At 47.8% G+C, this 2,306-nt stretch overlaps 1 protein-coding gene across 1 annotated transcript in view; it reads left to right on the top strand.

Annotated features, from left to right (window-relative positions):
- Positions 1-326: 326 nt before the first annotated feature.
- LOC6045019 (mucin-2) overlaps positions 327-2,306 on the top strand; it is a 2,163-nt gene continuing 183 nt past the window's right edge. Inside the window, exons 1-4 of the mRNA XM_038250242.1 lie at positions 327-358; positions 416-509; positions 564-1,814; positions 1,870-2,306. The exon at positions 1,870-2,306 is cut by the window's right edge and continues 183 nt beyond it. Coding sequence (XP_038106170.1) covers positions 332-358; positions 416-509; positions 564-1,814; positions 1,870-2,306 — 1,809 coding nt within the window. The 5' untranslated portion in view covers positions 327-331. The remainder of the gene's footprint in view (positions 359-415; positions 510-563; positions 1,815-1,869) is intronic.

Below are 2,306 nucleotides of genomic sequence, written 5' to 3'. Positions count from 1 at the left end.
CAGCAGCCAAGTTCTATCGTCATCCGAACAGACGTTGATCCTTGTTCATCTTATGCGCGTGACTTCAAGATTATCATTTCTCTCTTCAACTCCACTGTACTTGCTGGCTACAGAGGGGAATTAAAAGCAATTAAAACTATAACATGTGATTCGTTGCTTTTTGCGACCATTCTAGACTTCAGCATAGTTTTGATTTAAAAGAAGCTTATTATGCTTGGAAATGTTTCAGTTTAATGGCAACATCCAATGCAGTTGGATCGCTATATTTGTGACTAATAGTGATCATTGTGTGAGTTTAAGTGATCTCAGGAATAAAATTTATAAATGTTCAATGTTACGAATAGTAGCTATAGTTACGGTAATTATCGTGAAATAATTAAAGTGCTCAATTATTGTGTAAACACGAACTTTGCAGATATTCAACGCCCAATTTGATATCATACTTGGAAAAGATGTTTCGGAACGCAGCACAACAGAGCAATCCTACTATCAGCTAAATCCTTTTCAAAGTGAGGTTTGTAGAACATTTTTACAAGACTCGAATCTAAAAATTGTTTTATTAGACAGCTACCACTATGGCTACGAGGTGGGCCCCGACGGTCACTTCCACCACGAGCGTCGCGGCCAGGACGGAGTTACGTACGGATGCTACGGGCACGTTGATCCCAACGGAAAGCTCCACGTGACGCACTACGTAGCCGATTCCCGTGGATACCGGGTGGTTGAGCCGAACAAACCGGTGCAGATTTATCTGGAGGATGAACCGGATTGGGATGGTTATGGCTCTGGGCAGCGCGAGACGGTACGACCTTGGACGGCGATATTCTTGCCGAGGGGTTGTGGTAGATACGGTTCTGGAGAGAGTACTGATCCACCGGAGCTTATTTATCGTCCTCCGGGGGTCGTGAGTACCACCGTGAGACCTGCATCGAGTACGACGAGAAGAACTACCACGATGACGAGCAGACCACCTTGGACAACGAGACCTCCAAACTCGACACCGGTTATTTTGACACCAGATCCTCCAGTGCAGAGTACTTCAAGACCTAGTAGACCACCAACTCAAGCGTCAACGACTCGAAGTCCTACTAGTAGTCTTTCAACTACAAAATATCCCACCACCACTAGGTATCCATCTACTACAACTAGACGTTCTACAACGACAGGATATCCAATGACTTCTACCCATCGTCCTAAGCCTACGGTGAATCCCATCACTTCTACGAGCTATCCAGTGACCACAACGGTACAACCTGCGTGGACTTCTACAACCCGGAGGGCTACAACGACGTACAGAACAAGCAGTACAACGACGCGACGACCCGGAACAACGGTACCCCCTGACACAACACCAGTTATTCTGACGCCTGAACCTCCATTGTTCAGTACAACAAGACCTAGCAGACCTCCAACATATTCTACCACTACAACTCGAAGACCGACGACAACAACTGGGCATCCTGCTACTACAACTAGATATCCAACAAGTACAAGTAAAAGGCCTCCGTCTACGACCAGGTACCCAGCTAGTACTACAAGACATCCTGTTACGAACTATCCAACATCAACTACAACCAGATCCACAACAAGGCTTCCGACAACGAAAACGAAAAAGCCATCTCACACGACACATTATCCTTCCTCAACAACAAGACGTCCAGCGACATCTTCCTCAAAACCAACGCATACAACAAGTCAAACCATGAAACCTCCAGTATTCGTTACCTCAACTGCTCCACCGAGACCTTCGTCGACTAGGACTACCACCAAGCGACCAGTAACAGCTTCTTCTCCGCTACCTCCAACGACAACGGGTAAGTAATGAAGACATTCCAACAAGTCCCCTGCTAAATGCCAACATCATTTCAGAAGATTCCACTGGACTACATCTCAACCTGACAATTCCCAAGCCAACCAATCGACCCGGAATGGGACCATCACCAACTCCCATCCCAACTCAACCGGAAACTCCCCCTCGCTGCCCATCACCACCGGTGTACTACTTCGTCCCGTACCAACATCCAGCCCCACCCGGAGTTCCGTCCTTCCCTTGTGGCAACTGCACCTCCAACCGAGGCTACCTCGGACTAGCTCCCGTTATCTACATCCCGAACGAACTTGCCTCCCAGTACGGATTGAAACCGATCCGACGCAACGCCATCATCAACATCAACACCAAACCGACGACGACCCGGAAGCCTCCGACCACAACGACTAAACCAACAACTTCAACGAATCAGTGTCCATCCCCTAAAGTGTACTACTACGTGCCGTATCCGTACTCGGCACCGGCTAGTGTTCCGTCA

The sequence above is a fragment of the Culex quinquefasciatus genome, chromosome 2, assembly GCF_015732765.1.
Source record: "Culex quinquefasciatus strain JHB chromosome 2, VPISU_Cqui_1.0_pri_paternal, whole genome shotgun sequence".
NCBI lineage: Eukaryota > Metazoa > Arthropoda > Insecta > Diptera > Culicidae > Culex > Culex quinquefasciatus.
This window is presented reverse-complemented; position numbering and strand designations above follow the sequence as displayed.